This window comes from Aotus nancymaae, unplaced genomic scaffold, assembly GCF_030222135.1.
Source record: "Aotus nancymaae isolate 86718 unplaced genomic scaffold, 86718_ANA_hifiasm-v0.15.2.pri h1tg000076l, whole genome shotgun sequence".
In the NCBI taxonomy this organism is placed as follows: domain Eukaryota; kingdom Metazoa; phylum Chordata; class Mammalia; order Primates; family Aotidae; genus Aotus; species Aotus nancymaae.
This window is the reverse complement of record NW_026988491.1, coordinates 24,980,766-25,004,381: the sequence shown is the minus strand read 5'-3', so window position 1 is coordinate 25,004,381 and position 23,616 is coordinate 24,980,766. Positions and strand designations below refer to the sequence as shown.

Here is a 23,616-nt window from a genome sequence, read left to right as displayed (position 1 = left end):
TTGAAGCTAGGAGTTTGAGACCAGCCTGGACAACATAGTGAGACCCCCATCTCTATAAAAAAAAAAATAGAAAAAAATAGCCAGGTGTGGTGGTGTACCCTGTAGTTCCTGCTACTCAGGAAACTGAGGTCAGAGGATCACTGGAAACCAGGAGGTTGAAGCTGCAGTGAGCTATGATCAAGCCAGGGCACTCAGCCTGGGCCACGGAATGACAGCCTATCTCTTAAAAAAAGAAGAAGAAAGAAAAGAAAAGAAAAAAAATTATAAGGAAAATTAGAAAACACTTTAAGACAAATGAGAACAAAAATACAACATATAGAGCAAAGGTTAAGGGAAATGCATAGCTGTTAACACTTACTTTTAAAAAGGAGAACAATCTCAAATCAATAACCTAATCATACATCTTAACAAACAAGAGATGGCCAGGATCAGTGCCTCATGCCTGTAATCCCAGCATTTTGGGAGGCCAAGGCAAGAGGATCACTTGAACCCAGGAGTTCAAGACCAGCCTGGGCAACATAGTGAGACCTTGTCTGTATGAATGAACAAATGAAAGAAAAGAAGAGGCCGGTTGCAGTGGCTCACGCCGGTAATCCCAGCACTTTGGGAGGCCAAGGCGGGCAGATCACCTGATGTCAGGAGTTTGAGACCAGCCTGACCAACATGGAGAAACCCCATCTCTACTAAAAACACAAAATTAGCCGGGTGTGCTGGCACATGCCTGTAATCCCAGCTACTCAGGAGGCTGAGGCAGGAGAATCGCTTGAACCCGGAAGGTGGAGGCTGCAGTGAGCCAAGATCGCACCATCCCACTCCAGCCTGGGCAACAAGAGCAAAACTCCGTCTCCAAAAAAAAAGAAAAAGAAAAGAAAAGAAGAAACTAGAGAAAGAAGTGGGAAGGAAGGAAGGAAGGGAGGGAGGGAGGGAGGGAGGGAGGGAGTAACCACAGAAAGAACAAACCGGACTAGCAAAACAAAGGAAAGCTAGCAGAAGGAAGGAGACAGTTAAGATTAAAGCAGAGATAAACAAAAGAGAAAAACAGTGGAGAATAAAAAAAAAAGGTTGTTTCTTGGACAATATGAACATAATTGACCAACCTTTCGTTAGACTGACTAGTAAGGAAAGAAGATGGACAGAAATAACTAAAATCAAATGAAATCTGGGGTCTTACTACCAGTATTAAAGAAGTTATAAAAAGGAATATGAGATGATACTATGAACAATTACATGCCAACAATTAGAAAGCTAGATGAGGTGGACAAATTTCTAGAAAAACACAAATTACCAAAACTGACTCAAGAAGAAACAGAAAAGTTAAACAGACCTGTAATAAGCAGAAATTGAATCAGTAACCACAAACCTCCCAACAAAGAAAAGTCCACCACCAGATGGCATCACTAATGCACTCGACCAGAAATTCAAAGAATTGACACAAATTCTTCTCAAACTCTTCCCAAAAATAGAAGAAGAAACACTCCCTCATTTCATGAGGCCAATATTATCCTGATACCAAATCCAGATAAGGGCATTACAAGAAAAGAAATCTACAGACCAATGTAATCAATATAATACATCACATTAATAGAACAAAGGGGAAAGAAAGGGTGATCATTTCAATTGATGCAGAAAAAGCACTTGCCATAATCCAATATGCTTTCATTATAAGAACACTCAGAAAACTAGTAAGAGAGACTGGTAACTTCCTCAACATGATAAAGGACAGTTATTAAAAATCCATAGTGCTTGCTTCAGCAGCACATACACTAAACTTGGAATGATGCAGAGAAGATTAGCATGGCCCCTGCACAAGGATGAAATGCAAATTCATGGAGCATTCCATATTTTAAAAAACACACACACAAACAAAAAAAAACACTCATAGATAACATCACAGGCAATGGTAAAAGATGGAATGCTTTCCCCCTGAGATCACGAAGAAAGCAAAGATGCCTGCTTTCACTACTGATATTCAACATTGTACTGGAAGTTCTAGACTGACAAAAATAAAATTTAAAAAAGGCACCCAAACTGGGAAGGAAGAAGTAAAACTATCCCTATTTGCAGATGGCATGATCCTATATATAGAAAATCCCAAAGAATACACCAAAAGAGCTACTAGAGCTAATAAACAAATTCAGCAAAGTTGTAGGGCACAAGATCAGCACACAAAAATCACTTGTTTTTATACACTAGCAATGAACAATCCAAAAAAGAAATTAAGAAAATAACTTCGTTTATAATAGCATCCAAAAGAAGAAAATACTCAAGAATAAATTTAAGGAAATCAAAAGATCTGTATACTGAAAATGACAAAACACTACTTAGAGACGACCTAAATAAAAAAAAGGACATCCCATGTTCATTAACTGGAAGACAATAGTGTTAAAATGTTAATGTCACCCAGAGTGACTGACACATTCAATGCAAAATTCCAATGTCCCTTTTTTCACAAATAGAAAAGCAATGTTCAAATCTATGTGGAATTGCAAGGGGCCCTGATTAGCCAAAACAATAACAAAAAAGAAGAACAAAGTTGAAGCACTCAAACCTCCTGAATTCAAGTTACTAAAACGCCGGGCGCAGTGGCTCATGCCTGTAATCCCAACACTTTGGGAGACCGAGGTGGGTGGATTACCTGAGGTCAGGAGTTTGAGACCAGCCTGGCCAACATGGTAAACTCCATCTCTACTAATAATACAAAAATTAGCTGGGCGTGGTGGTGCACACCTGTAATCCCAGCAACTCAGAAGACTGAGGCAGGAAAATCGCTTTAACCTGGGAGGCGGAGGTTGTAGTGAGCCAAGATCACACCATTGCACTCCACCCTGTGTGACAAGAGTGAAACTCCATCTCCAAAAAAAATAGAAAGTTACTACAAAGCTTCAATAATCAAAACCATGTGGTATTGGCGTAAGAACAGACATGTAAACCACTGGGATAGAACTGAGAGTCCAGGCCGGTGCAGTGACTCACGCCTGTAATCCCGGCTCTTTGGGAGGCCAAGGTGGGTGAATCACAAGGTCAAGACCATCCTGGCCAACATGGTGAAATCCCATCTCTACTAAAAATACAAAAATTAGCCGCGTGTGATGGCATGTGCCTGTAATCCCAGCTACTCGGGAAACTGAGCCAGGAGAATCACTTGAACCCACGAGGCAGAGGTTGCAGTGAGCCAAGATCACACGACTGCACTCCAGCCTGGGAGACAGAGCAAGACTCCATCTCAAAAAAAAAAAAAAAAAAAAAAAAGAATTGAGAGTCAAAATAAACCCACATATCTAGGATCAACTCATTTTCAATAAGGGTGCCAAGACCATTCAATGGGAAAAGAATAGTGTCTTCAATAAATGGTGCTCGATAATTGGATATTTATATGCAAAAGAATGAAGATGGCACCCTACCTCACACCATTAACAAAAGTTAACTAAAAATGGATCAGTGACCTAAATATAAGAGTGAAAACCGTAATATTTTTAGAAGAAAACAAAGAGGATGGACCCTCGTGACCTTAGATTTGGCAACAGGCTCTTAGCTATGACACCAAAAGCATGAACAACAAAAGAAAAAAATAGATACATTGAATTTATCAAAATTAAAAATTCTTGTACATTAAAGGGCATTATTAAAAAAGTGACAATGGGCTGGGTGCGGTGGCTCACGCCTGTGTAATCCCAGCACTTTGGGAGGCCGAGGTGGACAGATCACGAGGTCAGGAGATTGAGACCATCCTGGCTAACACGGTGAAACCCCATCTCTACTAAAAATACAAAAAATTAGCTGGGCGTGGTGCCACATGCCTGTAGTCACAGCTACTTGGGAGGCTGAGGCAGGAGAACTGCCTGAACCCAGGAGGTGGGGGCTGCAGGGAGTCGAGATGGAGCCGAGATCGTGTCACTGCACTCCAGTCCGGGTCCCAGAGCAAGACTCTGCCTCAAAAATAAAAAAAAGGAACAAGGATCTCCTATGCTACAGAAAAAATATTTTAAAATCACATATTTCATACAAGTTTAGTTCTCAGAATGTATAAAGAACCCTTACAACTCAACAACAACAAAAATAAACCACCCAATTTTAAAATGGACAAAGGACTTGACTTTTCTCCAAAGAATATACACAAATGGCCAATAAGCACATGAAAAGAGGCACAACATCATTAGTCACTAGGGGAATACAAGTCAAAACCACAATGAAATACTATTTCACACTTACTAGGATGGCTACAGTCAAAAAAAAAAAAGAATAGTAGCAACTGTTGGTGAAGATGTGAAGAAATTGGAAGCCTCAAACATCACTGGTGAGAATGCAAAATGGTGGAAAACAGTTTGGCGATTCCTCAAAAAGTTAAACATAGGGCCGGGCGCGGTGGCTCACGCCCATAATCCCAGCACTTTGGGAGGCCAAGGCGGGTGGATCACGAGGTCAAGAGATCAAGACCATCCTGGTCAACATGGTGAAACCCCGTCTCTACTAAAAATACAAAAATTATCTGGGCATGGTGGCGCGTGCCTGTAATTCCAGCTACTCGGGAGGCTGAGGCAGGAGAATTGCTTGAACCCAGGAGGCAGAGGTTGTGGTGAGCCGAGATCGCGCCATTGCACTCCAGCCTGGGTAACAAGAGTGAAACTCCGTCTCAAAAAAAAAAACAAAAAAACGTTAAACATAGAATTATCATATGACTCCAAAATTCCATTCCTAGGTATATACCTAAGACATTGAAAAGAGGTATTCAAACAAATACATGTACACGCATGTTCAGAGCAGCAACGTTCAAAACGGTAAAAGGTAGAAACAAGCCACCTTTCCATTGACAGACGAATGCATCAACAAGATGTCATTTATCTCAGCAATGAAACAGTATTCAGCCATAAGAAGGAATGAAGTATGGCATATCCTACAACGCGGAGGAAGCTCAAAAACACGTTGAGCAAAAGAAGCCAGACACTAAGTGTCATAGATTATATGATTCCATCTATGTGAAATATCAAGAATAGGTAAATCCATAATCCACAGAGACAGAAAGTGTGTTAGTGGCTGACAGGGGTGGAGGGAGAGGGTAATTAATGCAGAATTATTGCTTCATGTGTCCAGGGTTGTCTTTTGTGGTGATGAAAATGTTTTGGAATTCAATAGACTTGGCCGCACAACACTGTGAATATACAAAATGCTACTGAATCATTCTGGCCTGGGAATGATCTCTGCTTCCTTGCCTCTGTCACCTTGGGCCACTCTTCGGGTCCACACTGTCTCTTACCCTCTCTCATGCACACACCCCCAGGCACAGCTGTGTTCTCACAGGCATGATACCAGCCTGGAGAAGCAGTTCCCCAAGGGACTCATCAAAAGCACAATACCAATTTCACCCCCAAGCCAGGGACCCCACCCACAGCCTGTCAGTCTGGAGGGGGCAAGCAGGGCTGTCAAGAGGCAGCAAGGTATCCTGTCCCATGAAGGGTGGACACAGGCCCCAGACTACCAGATTCTACTGGGTGGGACCTTCCCACCAGAAAAGGCAGCACTTCCTTCCAGCTCCTCTTCTGTGTACAGGCCCCGCCCTGGGACCCCAGTGGGGGTAGGACGTGGCAAGCCATGACTGTCACATCCTTGGAGCAAACGTGCACAGATGGCATGAGAGTGACAAGGGCAGACTGTGAATCAATCAGGTCTGCATTAACCCCCCTGTGCCTCAGTTTCCTTCTCTGTAAAAGTCTAATAATCACTCCTTGGGGAGTTGTTGAGAGGGCAAATTGAGATAAGGGGCTTGTATGAAACCCTGACAAACATGTTGCCTGTACTCAGAAAATCTGGTGGTGCCCCTCTTGTGTCTGTGTGTGACAGCTGAGCAGATAAGGGTGTTGTTGGCCCCTGGAGCCAATGACCACATCAGGACAAACTGACACAGCTGCCCATTCCTTACCACTCAGGGAAGGTGTATCTAACCCCAACCAAGCAAGCACACCTGGGTCGGATGGCCAGAAGTCACAGTCATGATGACCCCAAGAGCCCTGGGGTATCTGTCCACAGCACACAGATGAGGGGCAGATGGGGTCTTCCTGCCCTCCCTCCAAGCCACTAAACCAAGGCCACCAGCCAGAGTCCAGCCCCACTCAGAATCAAATGCCACAGGAGGCCACAGGGAGAAGGGGATGCAAATGACCGTAAGAGACCATGTTTCACTCAAGAGAAGCTGAGGTGCAGAGGTCCTAGACAGCTTTCTCATGGTCAGCCAACTACAGGCAGAAAAGAAGACCTCACACATGCACAAACCACGCTCCTCCAAGGCCAAGGGCCACCTCCAAAACATTCCCCAGCCCAAATCATCAGTAACTTATCACTTGCCCCTTACGCAAACCCCAAACCTTACCACAGTTCTCCCCTGACCTGACCCTGGACTCCGACCCTACCCATCCCACTGGCCCAGTTACTTACTCAACACACACTTCCCTACAGCGGCCGTGAGAGCACCTGTGGCACTGAGGGTCTGCTGCAGCCTCAGGTGGTTCAACTGTCAAGGCGGCCCTGACACAGCTTGGGGTGGAGGGGCTCAAAAGCAAGACTTACAGGGGGATGTTCAGGGGAAACTCTGCAGAAGAAGGGCCCTTAAACATGAACCTGACCTTAATCTTAACCTCAGTCAAAAATTCAACTCCAGCCCTGACCATAACCTCGCATTAGAACCAAGTGAGATTCCAACCCTTACAACTGCCCCGAACATTTGCTGCCTCACTGTCACTTCAAATTAAAACAAAAATAAAAGTTGAGGGCACCTGCAAGTAAACACGCGTGGCAGGACGGGGATCCTGGGAGTCTGTGTTCCAGAGAGAGGCACAGGCAGAAACGCCCGGCCCACCCAGGACATGGAGGGATCAGCCAGGGAGCTCCTGTGCAGCCAGGTGGCTAGAAGGAGCCTCTGGCCAGCAGCAGCGCTCCCAGAGGGGAGCCCACCCTCTCCAGCAGCCACAACGGGATGGTCCCAGCCTAGCACCACACCCACTACAGACCTCCCAGAGGCTCGGGTGTCCCAGCTGAGGCCACATGTGTGTCTCCTGGTTTTCCTTCCAGGACTGTGAGTCGCACACACACCAGGCTTTCCTCTACGTGCAGGCAGCAGGGGGCCCAGAGCTCTTGCCCTGAGGATGGCTATGGCACTATCCCCAGCCCCATTCTGCTTTCCCATCACTGTTTTGTTTTCTTTACGTGTCGTCTGTGATCTTTTCATGTTGATAGCTTGCTGTGGACCACCTAGACTCACTCTTGCTCCAGGGTGAAGACACACCCACCATCCCCATGTCTCCTGCTGGCCCTTCCTAGGATAATGGGAAACAGGGACTCTGACCCTAACTTCAACCCCACTCTCAACCTACGCTGCCCCCTAAGCCCAATGCCAGCCCCAGCCCACAGACTAAACCTCACCATGCTCCTCTCCCAGATCAAAACCAACGTCTGCTCAATGCAGGCCCTTCCCTTGGCCTGTTCCTCATGCCTGCAGTGGCCACCCAGAGATCACTGGCCACACAGAGTAGATGTGGGGCATGGACCCCTTTGTTACATCACCACTGACCCCCACATCTGCTGGGCCGCAGAAAACCACACGAATCTACATTTAACAGGGACACCCAGGTGGGCAGAACTCACCAACATCCGAGTCTTTGTGGGTCTTGATGACCTCTGCAAGCTCAAAGTTCCCTGCGATGATGGCCACCTGAGGGAAAGTGGGAGTCAAGGTGTGGAGGGGCAGGGAGGGGGCTAAGCAGTGCCAGTCTTGCCTCCCCAGACAGCCCCTGCTGCTCCTTCTCGAGCTCCTGTGTGGAATCTTCCTTGATTGGGGGCCCCAGAGACCCTGGCCCATTCCTATTCTCTATTGATACACACTCCTGTAACTGGGACGCCACAGGCATGCCCCATAACTAGAGTGACCCGCCATCTGCCTGGGACCGAGGGGCTAAGAGACAGGAGAAATTCAGAGCTAAAACCAGCAGTCCCAAGCAAATGGGCACACTGGTCTGTCCCAACATGCAGCCGTGTTCGCCACGTTTCCAGTCTCAGCCAAGGCCCCATCGCTGCCCAAGCCGCTAAGTTCCTCCCCGCTTCCCATAACCCTGCATCCAGTCTTTCAACAGGCCCTAGAGTATCTGCTTCCAGATGTGCCCAAACCCATCTGGCGGCACACTGCTGCCTGCACTGTCCAGGACCACACACCTCGGCAGCCTGCGGCCTGCACTGTCCAGGACCACACACCTCGGCAGCCTGCGGCCTGCACTGTCCGCGACCGCACACCTCGGCAGCCTGACTACTCTTCCTGAACCTTCCTCCTATTGAAAATAGAGTTCTGGCTCCTTTCCTGGGACACAAACCCCCATGATATTCCCCTGACTTCCCAACAAACTCCAAGTCCCAGAGACCACATCCACCTGGTCATCAGTGCCAACTGACCTGGCCAGAGAAAGGGCTCGGAAACCTCCCCTGAATTACATCAGCAGCTGGGACCACACCCCATCTCCAGTTCAGCTTCTGCACCCCTGCTGGTCTCTTGGTGGCTGGCGGGGGGTCAGACCCACACCTGCCATCCCAGTCTTCTCATCCTCCCCATCCCTCTGCCCCCAGAGCCCTTCCGACCCTCCTCTCTCCCTGGCAGGGGGATGAAGGGAACAGCGGCACCTCCTCACGTGCTGGGCTTGCCCCACCATCTCCTCCTGCAGCAGTCCTGGGGGAGGTGCTCCCTTAGGGCCTTCCAGGGAAGAACCAAGGTTCGGAGAAGTCAAGTCACACGCCCCAGAGACAGACACCTCGGGGGCAGCCTTGCGCTCCTGTAAGCCCCTGCTGTACCTGGAAGGCCGTCTGGCTGTTGTAGTTGCGCACATCCCTGTTGGCTCCACGGAAGAGCAGGACACGAGCACAGCTCTCCTGTTTGGGGGAAGAGGGGGTCACGGCTGGGTAGCTGGAGAGACCATCCGAGCACAACAGCACATGTGCACACAGGAACACACACATGGTGTGTGTAGGGCACAGGCCCACACGCACACGGACTCACATCTATGCGCTCAATGTATACCAGAGTGGCACAGGGATAAGCAGGTAGGTATACACATCCAGGGATCACCTGGCCCAGAGGGCCTAGATGTACCCAATTCATACCTGGCTATTCAGAACACACGTGCACACGTGTGAAGCACGTGTGTTCAGAGAACAAGGGTGCATACGTAGGCCTATGAGGCTGTGCTGTGACCACAACTCTCTGCAGAACCTATGCACAGGGCACACAGGCATGCACATACATAACCACTGTACAGGATCACCTGTGTGCACACACACGTATGCCCCCAGCACAGGCAAGTGCATCCACACTCCCCGGTGCACACATGTGCAGTACACGCAGTCACACCTGGTTGTAGAGGGCACAGATGTGCAGGGCTGTGTTCCCTGAGGCGTTCTGGGCCCCCATGTCTGCCCCGTAGAACAGCAGGTGCTCCAGGTGCTGCACGTGCCCGAAGCGGCAGGCCTAGGGGAGGAGAAAGGTGCTGCAGGGTCCCTGGGCAGAGGCTAGTGTAGGGCTGTAGGTCCCCACAGGGTCGTGGGGTGTCCCTTATGCTGTACTGAGGTGCAGGATGAGAGAAGTAAAGAGACAGGACACTGAAGAACTGGTGAAGAGCAGCTGGACTAGGGGGGCCACGCCACCTATGAGTGGAGACCGGCGAGAGCCCCAAATGCCCAGAAGCATCTGCATTTATTAGGTACAAGCAGGGGGCAAGGTCGTGAGTGAGGTCATCATCTATAGGCTTAGTAATAGGGCATACATAATCATGTGAGTCACAAGCGAGAGGGCCACCCCATTATGTCACCTGGGCAGAGAGGTGGGCCGTGCACCGTAGGGGGCCGTGCTGTGCACAGTAGTAGAGAGTCATGTAAAGAAAAGGGGTCCACCCTCATTAGGTCACCGAGACAAGGAGGTAGGCTGTATGCAACAGGTGTCGTGCACAACACTTCTTATCTGGGGGCTGGAGACTTCAAAGCATTTCTAATAGAAGGATACTGTAAGCCAATGCACTGGGAGCTGAAAGACGTGTGCTCTTCTCTTAAGATATTTATGGGAGGATGATTTGAACTAGCACAGAAGAGAGAAAAGACTGACAGGGTGTACAGCCGCCGTGACTGGCCACACCAGAGGGGTTGTTCTCCCTCAGTCACTTCCAGGATCTCAGGGCTGAGGCCTACTTTCCACAGGAACTGGATGCAAGGTGCTACAACTCCTTTTTCAGGAGGAGAGGCTCCTGCTCCAAGCCTGCCATACAGCGTGTGCCCTTTCAGGCAGGGACGCCACCACCTGAGTCTTTGGTTCTTGTCCTGGTCTGGCTGTTTTCCCATGTACTGCTTCTGTTCTATGACTGCTCTAGGCATTCCTCCTGCTATAAACTACTATTTGTTATATGGGAGGATTCTATAAATCAGCACTAAATGTGTCAGTACAGCTCGGACTACAATACCTATGTAATTATATAGAAATATTATACAGAACTAAGTATGCTAGATATATGTAAACTAGTATAGTAAGCAGTAAGTTACACGATTATACAGAAGAACTATATGGGACTAAGAATGATTATATACACAAGCTAGACATAAGCAAGCAGCGAGTTATACTTCAGGCACAAATTGTGCCTGGGGTCTGCACAGTTTCCTTGGTGTCCCTGGCTGGTGTTCCCCACAGGCCAGGGCCCCCACCCAGCACACAGAGGTCAGGGCCCCACCCCTACAGACAGAGCCAGGACCCCCACCCAGCACACAGAGGTCGGGGCCCCGCTCCTACAGACAGAGCCAGGACCCTCACCCAGCACACGGAGGTCGGGGGCCCGCCCCTACAGACAGAGCCAGGACCCCCCACCCAGCACATGGAGGTCGGGGCCCCACCCCTACAGATAGAGCCAGGACCCCCACCCAGCACACGTAGGTCAGGGCCCCACCCCTACAGACAGAGCCAGGACCCCCCACCCAGCACACGGAGGTTGGGGCCCCACCCCTACAGACAGAGCCAGGACCCCCACCCAGCATACAGAGGTCGGGGCAGAGCCAGGACCCCCACCCAGCACACAGAGGTCAGGGCCCCACCCCTACAGACAGAGCCAGGACCCCCACCCAGCACACGGAGGTCGGGGCCCACCTCAGCTCCCTGCACACCTGGTGAATCTCCTGCCAGCCATTCTCGTCAGTGGTCCCCAGCTGAGCGTGGTCATGGAGAAGCAGCTCACAGCAGAGGGCATCCCCACCCCCCAGGGCGCTGTGGTAGAGGGGTGTCAAGCCGCGGCTGTCCTTGTAGTCAGGTGAAGCCCCCAGGTCCAGCAGGGTCTGAGGGTGAGCAACCTCAGTATCCATACCGGGCACAGCAGCCCCCAGCCCCACCACCAGGAGAGAGCCCCTCCAGGCCAGGGCCTGCCCTCACTGACCGTCAATGCCGCCGCATTCCGCTGGCGTGTGGCACAGTGCACAGCAGTGAGCCCATCGCGAGTGCGAAAGTCCAGATGGGCACCGCCGTTCTTCAGCACCTTCAGCAGGTCCGTGGCATTGTCCAGCTGGGCTGCAAGGCTCAGGGGGCACTCTGGATTCAGAGACAGATGGGGGTCAGGCTCCCAACCACTCAGAGGCCATGCCCCTCCCTACTCTGCTCCTCACCTCCTGAGTCAGGGTCATGGAAGTTGGGGTCCAGCCCCTTGTCCAGCAGGCGGGCCACCTTGTCCGTGCTATGCAGCTGGACATAGTCCATGAACTTCTTCAGGTTCGCCTGGAACACCAGCCGCCAGTCAGCCTGGCACCAAGGCCTCTGTCATCTGACCATCACCCGCCTTCCTCCTGCAAGCCTCGGGCCACCTTCGGGCATCCCCCACCACATCCCTACCAATCTGACCTGTCACCCACATCACCATTGTCACCCACAGCCCTGCACTCCCACCACAGCCCCAATTCCTACTTGGCTGGGCCCATGCACGGCTTAAAGGCCTTCCTTGCATCCTGAGCGCCAAACCAGCCACAACCACCAGCCTGCACTCAAGTAGCCCCTCACCAAGGCCAGGTCACCCTGGTCATGCCCCAGGCAAGTCCCTCACTCCAGGCTCAGTCACTGCCCTGCCTCTGTGTCTCCGGCCCTGCTGCCCCAACCTGCCTGGCCTGGAAGAGCCCAAAGTCTACCCAGGTGGGAACCAGCCCCACAGCAGCCCTGAATCCTCAGCACCCTGAGACGACCTACTTCTCCAGCCCATCTTCCTCTCCAGCTCAACCCACGGCACACCCCCACCCCAGGGACCTCTCCTGGGACATGACTTTGATGGCCTTGTACTCACTCACCCAGTCTATCTACTTGCCCCACAAGACCACACTTGCCCAGGGGACGCTACAGACACCACACACACAAGGCAGGTCCCCTGGTCAAAGACCCAGGCCCTTCCATAAACCCTCCATGTACATCAGAAACAGGGGAGGGCACCACAGGGACCCCTGCCCTGGGAGGTGACCTCCTCAGGTAGGCCAGGCAGGGGAAGAGAAGGAAGTGCTCACTACAAGGGAACAGGGAAGGGCCGGATGGAGCCCAGGAGGCAGGAACATGGGCTGTGTGAGAAGTTTAAGCTCATCCCAAAAGCAAACGAGACCCACTGAAGGGTGAGTCAAAATTCATGTCTTGTTGGTCACTGTGGAGAGATCTGGAGGGAGACCTGGTCATGGGGGAGGGACCCAGGCTGACAGGGTCAAGTGAGGACCAGCGGAGGGAGAGGGGGAATTTTCCACAGTGGCCTCTGCCCAGCCACAGTGCCAAGGCATTGACCACCACCTGCCCAGGTACAGCAGAAAAGTCTGGCACAGAAGCCCAAGGCTCCAAGGTCACTGACGGGACCATTAGGGCACAGGGATGACAGTGTTCTGATCCCTCTCCTAAGCTCCAGAGCTTGTCCATAAAGTATCCCCCAAGCAAGTGCCCACTGGCCCATGAGCTTGGGGTGGGAGCCCATGGGGAGGGGGGGTTAGGAGCCCATGGGGAGGGGCTGTGGCACCCACACTGCCCCTCCGACATTCAGAGGTGGTAGAAAGGTGCCCCCCAACAGCATTTGGGGTCAGGCCCAGCTGGAGGTGGCACCCAGCAGTAAAGACACCTCACAGGTATGCTTGGGGACTGGGTCTGGAATCAGACAGACCTGGGTTCAGCCCCAGCTTCACTGTCTACAAAGTCGTGAACAAGCGACTTAGCTTATCTGGCACTCTGTGTCCCCATGTGCCAGATGGGGTTCTACTAGTCCCTCCAGAAGAGGATTAATGAGAGGTGTCATTACAAACGCCCAGCACTGGCTGACCACTCAGTGCTGGGTGCCTTGTCCCGACAGCCATCACGTCAGATGCTTGTCCATTCTCTTTCCCACCCAGCTTCTCCCAGGACACTCTAGCCCCTAAGCCAGGAGGTCGGTAAGAGTCTGATCTAACTGGAACACACCACTGGACCACCTGTTCCCCCAGCCATGGTGCCTGGAATCTGTGCCCAGCCCTCCAGCCACACCCAGCACTGTCTCTGGGCCCCTGACGGTAGGGTAAATAGACTGAGCTGAAGCTGGAGGGACTGTGGTCAGCCCCAAGCTGGAGTGGGGGGCAGCAGCCACAGGGAGGCAGGTGAGAACCTCAGAAGCACCTCCTTTGCCATGACCCTTTACCTTTGTGTGAAGCTTTGCAAACTGCTTATCATCGATGAGGTTCTGGGCATAAACTCGCCGCTTGTATCGAAACTGCTCAGATAAAGAAAAGGTAGAGAAAACACCCCCATCCCAGCTAAGCAAGGAGTCCATGCACAAACCCTGTCCCACTCATGCTGGCCACACTGCACCCCTCACTGCCCTCCTGTACATACCATCAGTGCAGCACAACCCAGTGCCACACAAACCCAGATGCACACACTACCACGGTGGACAGAGCTAACAGCTGCCATGCACCCACCACACCCAGGTGTCATGCAGCGTGGTGGAAGGCACGTGCGAGCTGCCCGCAGCCTGCAGTGGCCTGTCTCCTGCCCATCCCCAGGATTCTCTAAAAATCCCACGCCTCTCTGAAGGCCTCACTCCAGGCTTACCTTCCTAGACATCCCCCTCCACTTTCCAGGTGGAACCGACCCCCCTTTCCCGTGCCATCATGGAGACCAGCCCAATTTTGAGCTCAGCTCTCAAAATCTTTATTCAATGCTCATTGCAGTTGGGTGCCCCCCTCCACCCTGCCAAACTCCAAGACCTTCCACGGGACTGAACCAGTCTGTGTTCCCATGCCTGGCAGGGCACTCAGTACACCATGCATGGGTGGGAGCAAAGGAGGAGACTTAGGGTGGCCTTCACAAGACTTCACAGCTTGGAGAAAGGAACAAACGTGCACACAGACAACCCTGCTCACACCACACACCCCTTGGACACTCATTCCTGCTCACACTCCTCCCTGGAGAACAATGCATTGAAACCACACACGCTGCTCAATGCACACACTGTTCAAACTGCACACATACGCAGTCCAACTGTATGTGTGGCACACCGCACACACTATACACACTGTGCACACTTCTCACTGTGTACTGCACATGCTGCTTGCCACAATTACAACACTGCTCACACAGTACTCACTGCCACAAACTGCAATGCTGTACACATGGCTCACTGCATGCAGTGTACATACTTGCACAAACTGCATGCCACTCACCACACACCCTGTACACACTCACTGCACACTGTACATACTGCACGCATTGTGTGCACCCACTGCACTGCCCGCTCACTACACACACTCACGGCACACACTGGGTGCACACCACTCGCTGCACACACTGCATATGCTCGCTGCACACACTGTACATGCTCACTACACACTGTACATGCTCACTGCATACTGTACATGTTCACTGCACACATTGTGTGCACCCACTGCACTGCCCGCTCACTACACACGCTCACTGCATGCACTGCATGCCACTCGCTGCACACACTGCATATGCTTGCTGCACACACTGTACATGCTCACTACACACTGTACATGCTCACTGCACACATTGTGTGCACCCACTGCACTGCCCGCTCACTACACATGCTCACTGCACGCACTGCACGCAACTCTGCACACACTGTACATGCTCGCTGCACACACTGTACATGCTCGCTGCACACACTGTACATGCTCGCTGCACACACTGTGCACACTCGCTGCACACTGTACATGCTCACTGCATGCGTTGTGTGCACCCACTGCACTGCCCGCTCATTACACATGCAGTAAACACTGCATGCCATTCATTGCACATCTTGTACATGCTCTCACTGTACATCCTGACTGCACACTGTACTCGCTCACTGCACACACTGCCCACTCACACTGTACATCCTGACTGCACACACTGCCCGCTCACTGCACACCGCTCACACTGTACATCCTGACTGCACACATTGCGCGCGCGCGCGCACACACACACACATACACACTGCCTCCACCCTCGCCCCTCCCACCTGCGCTCCCCACCGCCATGCCCTTCCCTGGTCATGCCACGGAGCCTGGGGGTCTACTCTGAGCACTGCTCAGCTCACCCCGCCGCCGCTCACCTCCAGGTAGGGCAGGGGCGTGTCCAGGTTAGGCGGGTAGTCCTGCAGGAGCCGCTCCTCATCCAGGAACTTGCCGGCGCGGCCCCGGGAGGGCGGCTGGAAAAGCCCATAGTTGAGCGCGTCCTGGAGGCTGTGGTTGAGGGCGCAGAGCACGCGCTGCTTGGCGGCCCACACGGGCGCGGTCGGGTCCAGGCGCAGGCACTTCTGCAGCAGGGCGGGCTCGTAAGCTCAGACTCCGGCAGCGCGAGCCGCCCCGCCCGCTCCACGCGGGGTGCCGAGCCCCGGGCCCCCTCCACCCCCACGCCGAAGGAGTCCGGGGCTCGGGAGCCGGCATCCAGGACCCCGCGCCTCCGCGAACTGCGGTCCAGGCCCCGCCCCGGGGGCCGGGCTTCCTCGGGCCCCGCCCCGGCGATGGGGAGGGTCCCGGCGGAGGCGGCGGGGGAGGGGTGAGTAGCCGTGGGCCGGGGGTCCAAGGCGCCGGGAGGCGCCCGGCGGGACGGGGGCGGGGGGATCCCAGGCGGGGAGCGTAGGGGCGCGGCCGGGCCCGGGGCGGCGGGGCTCACCGTCTGCTGCAGGTCCGGGATGCCGACGCGCACGACCACGGCGCTGGCCCCGGGGCCGTCCATCCCCGCGCCGGGGCCCGGGCCGGGGCCTCTCGCGCCGGGGAACGGAGCGCCCGGGGACTCCGCGCGGCGCCCCGGCCCCCCCTTCCCCCCCGCCGGAGCCCCGTCGGCCGCGCTGCGCGGGAGGGGGCCGGGGGGGGCCGGGGCCGGGGCCGGCGCGGGGGACAGCGGCTCCGGGGGCTCCGCTGGGGCGGCGGCGGCGGCGGCGGCGGCGCGGCTCAGCTGCATCGGCCCCGGCTCAGCTCGGCGCCTGCCTTCCCCGGGGGCGGGGGCGGCGGGGGGAGGGGGCCTGAGACGGGAGGGAAGCGGGGGTGGCGAGGGGGCTGCGCCGGAGGCGGGGGCCGGGAGGGCTCGGGGCCAGTGTTGGGGGGCGGCCTGCGGGGTCCCGGGCGGGGGTGGGAGGCTCGTGAGGAGGGCGGGGGCCAGGCCCCGGGGCGGGGGGCTGGGGGACTGTGCCGGGGGGCGGGGGGAGTCCTAGGCCTCGGCGGCGGGGGAGTGGCTGAGCAGCGAGGGCCGCGGCGCCCTTCCGCAGCGGGCGGGCATCCCTGGACCACCGGGCAGGGTGCGGCGGAGGAAGGGGTCCCAGAGCTGGGGTGGGGGCCGCGTTGGGGCAGGAAGACCGAGGTAGGGCGAGAAGGGGAAAGAAAAACAATTAATTTCCGGAGGTGGCGGTTTCTCCCCCCACTCCACCGACCACCCAGCTCCGGGCCTGGAGGAGATGGCGGGGACCACCCCTGCCCCAGGCCTGGGGGTCGGAGGCTGGGGACCTCCAGAACGAGAGAGTCCGGGGCCGTTCCCACCGCCGCAGCGAGAGGCCCTCCGAATTAACCCTTTTGACCACGCCCTGGCGGCTCCCCCACCCCAGCCGAGTTTGGGGAGTTTGCTCCGGACTTCCCCCCAAAGCCCCCTGGCTGGCCTGGACCCTTCACTTGTCGCCCCCTCCCCGTCACCTTAGCGACGGCGGGATGGGGGCGCGACCTACGGGGAAGGGCCTAGGGGAGGGGGCGCTACTAGTCTCCACCTGCGACTGGGAAGTGAATTTTAGTTTTACGCGTTGTCGTGGCAACGCGGGAGGGGGTGATGAGTGGGCGGAGGAGGGGGGAGCTCAGTAAAGAAACTAGCTCAGGCACCGCCGCCCCATGGGGCGCACCAGGCCCCCCAGCCCTGAGCGGCATCTCCGAACTGTCCAGCTCTGCGAGCCCCTGTTCCCCCAAGAGCAGCCCCTAAATCGAAATAGCTCCGACTCCCACAGCACTCTTCCAACCCACTTTGCCTGGCGCCCCCCACCTCCAACAGCCCCAGATCCCGGGAGAAGAGCCGCTGGCCCCCTGAGAGCAGAGCTTGAGAATGTTCACCTAAGAGCCCAGCCTAGGGAACCCCTCTGCCTAAAAAGAAAAGCAGCCCCTAATTCCCAGTCTCTCGAAGAGCAGCCCCAGATCACCCACAAAACGGATTCTGCCTGAGCCTCCCAGGAATAACCTTGAACTGCTGCGGCCCCCATACACGCAGAAAAACCTCCCTCCCCTCCCCTTGACAGCCTGGACCATCCTAAATACCCAGACCCACACAGAACAGGGCTTGACACTCTCCAACAGATCCACCTCGACCACCACCTGGCCACCCCAGAGCACCCCTGACCCCATACAGAGTTTCTGATGAACCCTCTGCCCTCAGAACAGCCTCTGGTCAACCCCAGAGCAGGCCCTCTCTTCCCTGGGACCAGCCTGGCTTGCTCCTCCCGCTTCCCCAGGACGCCACTGACCCGGCAGAGTGGAGCCTCCAGTGCGGTGTGTGGGTCACGTCCCGCGTTCTTCCCTCGCCTGGACCGGACCGTTACCGCCTGCCCAGGAACTGTGGTCCCAGCATCACAGACCTCCCAGGCCCCTCCCAAGGCCACTGGCCTGGCCTGAGTGGTGCAGCTGAGGGTCTCCCAGGGGAGGGGGCAGGATGGGAGGGGTGGGGGTCCCGGGAGCAGGGAGCAGGAAGGGGCCCTCGAAGCTCCCTTATCTGCAGGAAGCACCTTGGAAGGCACCAGGGCTGGATTTCCTGTGCCCCAGCCCTGGAGAGAGGAAGCTAGTGCTTCCCGGCCCACCTCGTGTCTCCACCGTCTTCCTGCTGCTCTCTCCCCCCTCCCTAGTCACCCAGGCCCCCAGCTCCCTCCCAACCCCTCCTTCAGCCCTAACCCTAACCCTCCCTGCCATTCTTCCCACCACAACCACCACTTTGGCCAGGGCAACGTGGTGGATGGGGCCACACCTGTCTCCACGGCCAGGTCTTCCACAGCCCTGGGCCTCCTCCCTCTCCTTTGGGCTCTCCCTACAAGCCTGCCCTTGGCTGGATGGACCCAGAGCCCCTGGGTGGCACTCCCCCTACCCCTAGACTGGACCTCTGGGCCCTGCCAGCCTCCTCCTGCCAACCCACCAGCCCAGGTGAATCCAGCCACTCCATGCCAGCACGGGCTGTGGCCACTGAGCCTTTCAAGAGAAAAATCTCACATCTTCGCCAACCAGCAACCAACAGATTGATGGTCCCCAGACTCAGCTAGGTTGAAGACCCACTGCCCAGGGCAACACCGGAGCGCCTGCCCAGTGCCGCCCTGAGCCTGGGTTCTGCACAGTGCCTGGCACGCGTGATGCTCACAGCATGAACAGAGTCCAAGCCTGAGTCACTCCCCAGCTCCACCGCCACCCCGGCAAACAGCAAAAATAACAATACCCACAAGCACTTACACACATGACGTCCTCCGGGTGGGTTCCTGGAGAGGAAGCCAAGGGACACGGGGTGTCTTTGCCCCTTATTTTGTTGAGAATAATCCCCAGGGCCTTCCCACGCTTCCTGAGCACCCTCCCTCAGGCCCACCAGACCCCACCTGCCAGGCAGGGCCACCCTGGGCCCAGCCCTATCCCTTCGTCTCTCCTGTCTCTGACCTGGAAGGTAGGGTTTTACAGGACACCACAGCCCCTAGCTTTCTCTTCCTTCCAGCAGGGCCAAAGGATCTGGAAAGATCCGTCCTTCTCACCATCCCCACTTCTTCCCCACCTGCCCCCACACACATTTAGACACAAATAGGCCTCACAAGGCCTGGGAGAGCTCATGTGGGCAAAGCACCCAGAATAGTGCTGGACACAGGGGTGGGGGGCAAACCAACCCCTGGATGGACCACAGCCCACTGCCACCCCCAGGCTGAGGCCACTGCAAGGGCCCTCCCTGCCTAAGCCCTCCTGTCCTAATACACTCTGCAGCACGCCCCCACCCACCTTCAGGACCTCGGGTGGGCCTGGGTTTGCCAACCACTGGCTTCTCTTATCAGAGCTGTTGGCCTCGCTTCAGCTGCACTCAGAGCTGTCCCATCCAGACCCCACCATCGCTCCCCCACCCCTCTCACCCACTCCTTACCCTCCCTCTCACTCAGCCCACAGTCCCTGTGAGGACCATTTCCCTGGAAAAGATTCCCAAAGGAAACACGAGGACCCTGTGCTGCTAACCCTGCAGGCACGTTTCTGTCCTGTCCCACTTGACCCCGGGGAATGTCACCTCCCTTGGCTGCCACACCCTAGTCAGGGAGAGGACCCTCTGCTCTCAGGCCATCCCCTCTACCTTCCTTTCTCAGGTGGACCTGCCTGGCTCCATACTGCTCCACTCCCTCCGTCTGGTCCCCTGCCTTCCTTCTGTGGCCTTCTGGCATACTCTGACTCACTTATTTGTGGTTTAGTGTCTTTCTTTCCCTGCCAAAATGTAGGCACCCAGTGGAGAGAGACCTTAGCCGGTTTGGTTCACTGATGTGTCCAAGCCCCTGGCACAGCCTTGATGCATGGCAGTGCTCCTGCTGTGTACTGGGTCACTGCTCCAGCCTCCATCTGCAAGTCCAACTTCCCCTCCCCAGAGCAGTCCCTCTCCCAGACTCCAGACCAGCTTGTGGAAGGCAGTCATCCTTGGAGGATCAGTTGATAATAAAACTGTCTGGATCTGGTGTATTTTCAGGGAGTAGAGTTTTTATTGCTTCTAGTTATTGAATATCTATCTATAGTTGTATTTAGGCTGCATTTTACCTTGATTCATATTTAAGTTTTATTTTTCTAGGAATACAAATGTATAAAGAATCAGCTTTTCATTTTGATCATCATCTCTGTTTTCTATTGTATTCTGTTCTTATGTTTATTTCTTTAGGATTCTTTTTCTTTTTCTGGTTTTTTGTTTTGTTTTGAGACAGAGTCTTGATCTATCGCCAGGCTGGAATGCAGTGGGTCGATCTTGGCTCACTGCAACCTCTGCCTCCCGGGTTCAAGCAAATCTCCTGCCTCAGCCTCCTGAGTAGCTGGAATTACAGGCACATGCTACCACGCCTAACTTTTGTATTTTTAGTAGAGATGGGGTTTTACCATGTTGGTCAGGCTGGTCTCGAACTTCTGACCTCATGATCCACCTGCCTTAGCCTCCCAAAGTGCTGGGATTACAGGCATGAGCCACTGTGCCTGGCCTGATTCTTTTTCTAAATTGAGCTGGATGCTTATTAATTTTCAGTGTTTCTTCATAAACCTATAAATTTTCAAATACTTTATGTCCCTTAAGCTTTCCTTGTTTTTTATTTCTACTTTTTTTTTTTTTTTTTTTGAGACGGAGTTTTGCTCTTCTTACCCAGGCTGGAGTGCAATGGCGCGATCTTGGCTCACCACAACCTCCGCCTCCTGGGTTCAGGCAATTCTCCTGCCTCAGCCTCCCGAGTAGCTGGGATTACAGGCACGCACCACCATGCCCAGCTAATTTTTTGTATTTTTAGTAGAGACGGGGTTTCACCATGTTGACCAGGATGGTCTCGATCTCTTGACCTCGTGATCCACCCGCCTCGGCCTCCCAAAGTGCTGGGATTACAGGCGTGAGCCACCGCGCCCGGCTTTATTTCTACTTTTTAAAGCTAGTCAAGTGAAACAGTGAGAGTGAAGAAGGAACAGGTAACTCTGTGGCTGGTTACGATCAATTAGCTGTAAACACCACTGCACTCTGTTGCCGTGACTGGTGGGAACAGAGCTCACTGCAGTCTCCTACTCTCCCACTCCTGGGCTCAAACCATCCTCCTGCCTCAGACTCCCGGGTAGTTGAGACTACAGGCACACACCTGTCCTCTTAATTCTTGATAAGTAGTATTTAAATTTCATTGTGTTCTGATTTTCTTTTTTTTTTTTTAAGACAGATTTTCACTCTTGTCGCCCAGGCTGGAATGCAGTGGCACAATCTTGGCTCCCTGCAATCTCCATCTCCCCGGTTCAAGCAATTCTGTCTCAGCCTCCTGAGTAGCTCAGATTATAGGCACCTGCTAAGATGCCCAGGGTTTCACCATGTTGGCCAGGCTGGTCCTGAACTCGACCTCAGGTAATCCACCCGCCTCAGCCTCCCAAAGTGCTGGGATTACAGGCATGAGCCACTGCACCTAGCCATTTTGTTCTGATTTTCTAATATCAATTATATATTTTGGCTTGGGAATTGCTGAAAAGTATGCTTATTTATATTTTTTAATGTGCTGGGCATGGTGGCTCACACCTGTAGTCCCAGCACTTTGGGAGGCCGAGGTGGATGGGATCACCTGAGGTCAGGAGTTCGAGACCATCCTGACAAACATGTGATACCCCATCTCTACTAAAAATACAAAAATTAGCCAGGTGTGGTGGTGCGCGCCTGTAATGCCAGCTACTCTGGAAGCTGAGGCAGGAGAATTGCTTGAACCCGGGAGACGGAGGTTGTAGTGAGCTGAGAACGCACAATTGCACTCCAGCCTGGGCAATAAGAGCAAAACTCTTTCTCAAAAATAAATAAAGTAAAAATAAAAAATATATACTTTCAAATGCATATTGTTTGTTGGGGGAAGACTAGCCCTTGGTTATTGATATTTTTTACATTATGGTTAGAGAAGGTATATCCATAATACTGATATTTTGGGGTTCTGTGAATTCTATCCTTATACATGGTCCATTTTTGTAAATGTTTCCTATTTATTCAGTAGGAATTGTTGGATACAGGTATATCTATTCTTATCATAAATGTTGATATCATCTATTTCATATATATGAATCAATAATTCATATCCATGACACATTAATTCATATATTCATTTTATTCATAATCTCCATTAGATGAAGCTTGTTTATTTTATTCACATATGCTGTACTTTCTAATATGTTGTTTGCTTGATTTATAAATGACAGAGAGATGTGTTCAAATCTCTGCTGTGGCTGTGGCTGTGGCTTTGTCAGTCTCTTAATTTTGCCAGTTTTGGTTTTATAGACTTTATCTTTATCATTAAATGCTAACAAGCTTAGAATTATCACAGCTTCCTGATAAATTCATTCTTTTATCATTATATAAGACCACTCTTCAATTAAGCTTTTTGTGTTAATTTTATTTTTTCCAACAGTGAAGATAGCTACAACACACTTCTTCATGGCCTCATATATCTCTTTCCGTCATTTTCCTTTTATCCTTTCTGTTTTATATTCTTCAGTGTGCTTCTGGCAAACAGCATATACAGCTAGATTTTTTTTAGACCCGGTCTGACATTTTCAGTCTTTAATAGCATGTATGTTGTAATTAATGACATGCTTTAACTGATTTTTACTATCTTATTTTGTGCTGTTGGTTTGTACTTTTTCTTCTATGCTGCTTTTTTCTTTCTGCCTCTGTTGGATTGATCACGTTTTCTTTATTCCCCTTTCCTCCACTCCCATTGGTTTGGAATTTATGCATTCTTTTTCTGTCATTTTTATAAATAAACTTTCCACATGCATAATTAACAAGGTCTAAAGTTAATTAGTGTCTCTATATTCCTTCTGTGTAACAAAAAGAATTTAGAATACTTACCTCCAATCGCTTCTCTCATCCTGGCTTTTGTCCATGTTGTTTTTACCTCCAAATTAGTCAGGTCTGTTATTACTATGACTGTAGAAAAATAAATGCTTGTTTAGTCACATGTTAACCAGTTTGTTTGTTTGTTATGGAGTTTCACTCTTGTTGTCCAGGCTGAAGTGCAGTGGCACAATCTCAGCTCACCGAAACCTCCGACTCTCGGGTGCAGGCAATTCTGCCTCAGCATCCCAAGTAGCTGGGATTACAGGCATTGCCACCACACCCTGCTAATTTTTGGATTTTCAGTAGAGAAAGGGTTTCACCACGTTGTTCAGGCTGGTCTCAAACTTCTGACCTCAAGTAATCCGCCTCAGCCTCCCAAAATGCTGGGATTACAGGCATAAGCCACCGTGCCCAGCCTTCTTGCCTCTCATTCTTTCCTTCTAGGTTTAATATTCTTTTCCCTAAGAGTGCATCCTTTACACTTTATTTATTTATTCATTCATTTATTCTTGAGATAGGGTCTCACTCTGTTGCCCAGGCTAGAGTACAATGTCACGATCTCA

General features: G+C 52.9%; 1 protein-coding gene, 1 long non-coding RNA gene and 1 other non-coding gene across 4 annotated transcripts in view; 1 reads left to right on the top strand and 2 right to left on the bottom strand.

Annotated features, from left to right (window-relative positions):
* SHANK3 (SH3 and multiple ankyrin repeat domains 3) overlaps positions 1 to 16,444 on the bottom strand; it is a 53,974-nt gene extending 37,530 nt beyond the window's left edge. Inside the window, exons 1-9 of the mRNA XM_064368287.1 lie at positions 16,157 to 16,444; positions 15,594 to 15,797; positions 13,680 to 13,751; positions 11,662 to 11,770; positions 11,436 to 11,587; positions 11,170 to 11,337; positions 9,380 to 9,496; positions 8,824 to 8,901; positions 7,633 to 7,699 (exon numbers count right to left, since the gene is read on the bottom strand). Of these exons, the coding sequence (XP_064224357.1) occupies positions 7,633 to 7,699; positions 8,824 to 8,901; positions 9,380 to 9,496; positions 11,170 to 11,337; positions 11,436 to 11,587; positions 11,662 to 11,770; positions 13,680 to 13,751; positions 15,594 to 15,797; positions 16,157 to 16,444 (1,255 nt within the window). The remainder of the gene's footprint in view (positions 1 to 7,632; positions 7,700 to 8,823; positions 8,902 to 9,379; positions 9,497 to 11,169; positions 11,338 to 11,435; positions 11,588 to 11,661; positions 11,771 to 13,679; positions 13,752 to 15,593; positions 15,798 to 16,156) is intronic.
* On the top strand, positions 1,740 to 1,846 carry LOC135271364 (U6 spliceosomal RNA). Its single transcript, XR_010339462.1, has one exon. It is a non-coding gene; the product is annotated as a U6 spliceosomal RNA (small nuclear RNA).
* Positions 16,445 to 16,749: 305 nt separating the features above from the next.
* Positions 16,750 to 23,616, bottom strand: part of LOC105706705 (uncharacterized) — a 36,127-nt gene continuing 29,260 nt past the window's right edge. For both annotated transcript variants that reach the window (XR_010339412.1, XR_010339411.1), the window contains 3 exons: positions 23,066 to 23,143; positions 17,979 to 18,971; positions 16,750 to 16,804 (listed from right to left, as the gene is read on the bottom strand). This is a non-coding gene — a long non-coding RNA (uncharacterized LOC105706705). The remainder of the gene's footprint in view (positions 16,805 to 17,978; positions 18,972 to 23,065; positions 23,144 to 23,616) is intronic.